At 38.6% G+C, this 3,092-nt stretch overlaps 1 protein-coding gene across 1 annotated transcript; it reads left to right on the top strand.

Moving 5' to 3' along the window:
* The first annotated feature begins 338 nt into the window (after positions 1 to 338).
* On the top strand, positions 339 to 584 carry LOC130875386 (cytochrome c oxidase subunit 7B2, mitochondrial). Its single transcript, XM_057771064.1, has one exon. It carries the CDS (start codon positions 339 to 341, stop codon positions 582 to 584), a length of 246 nt encoding a protein of 81 aa, XP_057627047.1.
* The last annotated feature ends 2,508 nt before the right edge of the window (positions 585 to 3,092 follow it).

Here is a 3,092-nt window from a genome sequence, read left to right as displayed (position 1 = left end):
TCATGGAAATACTGTAAGTGGCCATGTACATGTCTGATCCCAGCTGTGGGAGACAGACAGGAGATCCCGGACTCTCAGCTAGACAGTATAGATGGAACCACTAGGAGGTGCAATGAGAAACTTTTGCCTCAAAAAATAAACTGGAAAAAGATTGAAGTCTGCACTGGAAATTTGGAACCTTCATAATACTTATTATTGTTCTTGGGAATTTAGGGGCATAGATGAAGCAGTCAGGAGGAATTGAAATCAGATCAAATGTCATTGCATGTTATGTTTTGTCTTCTAGGTCACTAGAAATAGACCCATTGCTGCAATCAATAGTAATCATATCACACGTCATGATGTTTTCCTTGGGCAGATATGCACTAAACCATCTCAAGATTCAAAGCATTCGGCAAGTTGTGGCAAGACAGGGCCACACAAAGCCCTCATCGGATTTTCATGACAAATACGGCAATGTGCTGCTAGTTAGTGGATCCACTTTCTGCTTTGTTGGATTTGTGTTTTATATGACACAGATGGGTGTAGAATGGAACCTGTCTCCTGTTGGTAGAGTTACCCCAAAAGAGTGGAAGAATAAGTAATTATCTCAGATACCATAATGCAGAGTTGTCTCAAAACAAACTTGTCATGGAAATGCTTTGTTAATTAAATATAGCATAAGGAAAGAAATAAAATCCATTTGAAAGTTCTAACAAGTCATCAAAGCTGTCATTTATCTCCTGGAAGAATGCCAGCCCCTAGAATGCACTAGTAGTGGTGTAGACACCAGGAAGTGTGATTACTATGTATTTAAAAAGTAGTATTTTAAAACGACAAGTTCTTATGATTTAATGACTTATTCTAGGCTGCCCTTTCTCGTTCCCACTCTGGTCTGTACCACCATACTTTCATTGACATTGACACCTAAACTTCTTCATTTCTTTTCTGCTTTTCTGCTCATTGTCTCATCCCTTGACCTGATCCCTCCTTCCCTCATCATGATGCAGTTTTTCAACAGTCAAGATAATTATAAAGCTGTTATGATGTCACTCCCATCTTTTAAATCCAGAAACTCATTTGTCTCTGGAGTCCAAGGAAAATGGCTCTGGATGCTGCAGTGGCATTTTACCTCCTGCATCTAGATGCTTTTGTTTCTTTCTTGTACATGGGATGCACTTTTGATATTTGAATCACTTCTTCATAACTTCTTGATTTTGCTCACATGTCATGTTTTCAGAGTGTACTGCTGTCTCGACAGCAGTGGCACACACCTTTAATCCTTCAGGAGGCAGAGGCAGGCAAATCTCTGAATTCAAGCCAAGCATGGTCTACAGATTGAGTTCCAGGACAGACAGAACTACATAGAGAACACTGTCTCAAAAAACAAACAAAACCCATCTTCTTCTGTTTTGGCCTTGCTTTCTGTCTCTCTCTTACTCCCCTAGCCTGTTTTCTGAATAGTTCTTTTCACTATCTGACTTTTAGGACAGTTTTTACCCTTCTTTATTATTTGTTTGTGAAACTCTGTAAGATCATAGGCTTCAAATACTTTCTGTGATTTTGTATTCAGAACAGGATCTGGTAGATGAGGCTTTCAATTACATTGAAATGATGAATAAATGGGTGACTATAGGTAATCATAGCCCACATTCATTAAAAAATTAAAAATAGGAATTTGATTTCCACTGAGGGTTGTAATTAGATTATTAGAGACTATTTTAATTATGTTTCATTTTACAAATTACTCTGAAACTTCTTCCCATAAAGCATTTGCAAACTCACATTTTTTTGTCAATCAAGAATCAGAGGATGATGGGGATGGGCTTTCTGGTGCAGGAGCTCATATTTCTACAAAGCATTCAGAAAGAGCTGAATTCATCTCAGGGCAGGTGTAAGCACCCACTACAGATCCACTCACCTTGTTGTTGGACTACTCTCAAGACTTTGTAGGATGTGACTGGGAGGATCACATCTTAGTCATGTGGGAATCACCAAAGGTAAAATCATAATAAAATAGTAACATTCCTTGCTTTTCCTCTTGAATCTTTATTGCAACCCATGATTATCACCCCTGTCATACTTTCTGTTCAAAAGAAAGTAATTAAATCAAGCCAGTAGCTCAGCAGAAGGCATTAGACTAGTGCAAGGGTGTGGTTACCTTACAAATGAGATCTTTTGCAATCCTAGGGAGTCTGTGCCTTCTTGGATATTTGATGGATGCAGAATTGGAATGTTGTAGAGACTGTTTCTATTGTGTTCTGGGAATAGTTCTAATTCTTCCTGTACGATGGTGAACGTTATCTAAAATTTTAATATCTATCCGTTGAAGATCTGAACAGTAGCTCATGCTTCAATCTGTTTTCCCCACCACCCCATTTTTCTCTATTGTGTAAACTATCTGAGTTTTTGTTTTTTCTGTTTATATGTTTGTCTTACTTATTGATAGAATTTGGGTAGTCTGTATACTGATTGGATCAGGTGGGATTTACTCTGGTGAGCAGAAAATAATGTAGAATACAGAATTAATTATGGGAGTGAGGATGAATACAAATGTGCTAGGTGATGGAGAAATCGCTACAAGAATTCTGTGTCTGTAGGTCTGACAGCGTTCTCAGTGAAGGAGGAATGATGCATGTGAAGTAGGAGAGAGCTAGGCCCAACTGGATTTGGGACACTTGTGCTGAAATCATGAATTTAAATTGGAATGTACTCTTCTTAGTCACTAAGATATGTTGATGACCTATAGGAGATGGTGATAACTTCACAATGGGCCTGCATATTTTCCTGGCCCTAAACTTACCTTAACTCTTTTGACAGAAGCTGCTTGTTTGATTCCTGGCTCTTCAGATCGAAATAAAACAGAGAAACCATGTTAATTTCAACATTGCTTGGCCAGTAGCTTGGGCTTCTTATTAACTATCTCTTAATCATAAATTAACCCATTTCTATTGCTTTATATTTTACCACGAGGCTTATGGTTTACCAGCAAGGTTCTGGGGTGTCTGTCTCCTATTCTGGAGCTATATGGAGTCTCTTTGACTCCGCTACTTTCTCTTTATGTCTCTGTTCAGATTTCCTGCCTGGCTTTATTCTGACCTGCCATAGGCCCA

This window comes from Chionomys nivalis, chromosome 6 (genome assembly GCF_950005125.1).
Source record: "Chionomys nivalis chromosome 6, mChiNiv1.1, whole genome shotgun sequence".
Taxonomy (NCBI): Eukaryota; Metazoa; Chordata; class Mammalia; order Rodentia; family Cricetidae; genus Chionomys; species Chionomys nivalis.
Note: the sequence above shows the minus strand (reverse complement) of the source record. Positions and strands in the feature narration are given on the sequence as shown.

Bases quoted from the DNA above. Each gene is read 5' to 3' on its own strand.
- LOC130875386 (XM_057771064.1), top strand. From the start codon at position 339: ATGATGTTTTCCTTGGGCAGATATGCACTAAACCATCTCAAGATTCAA.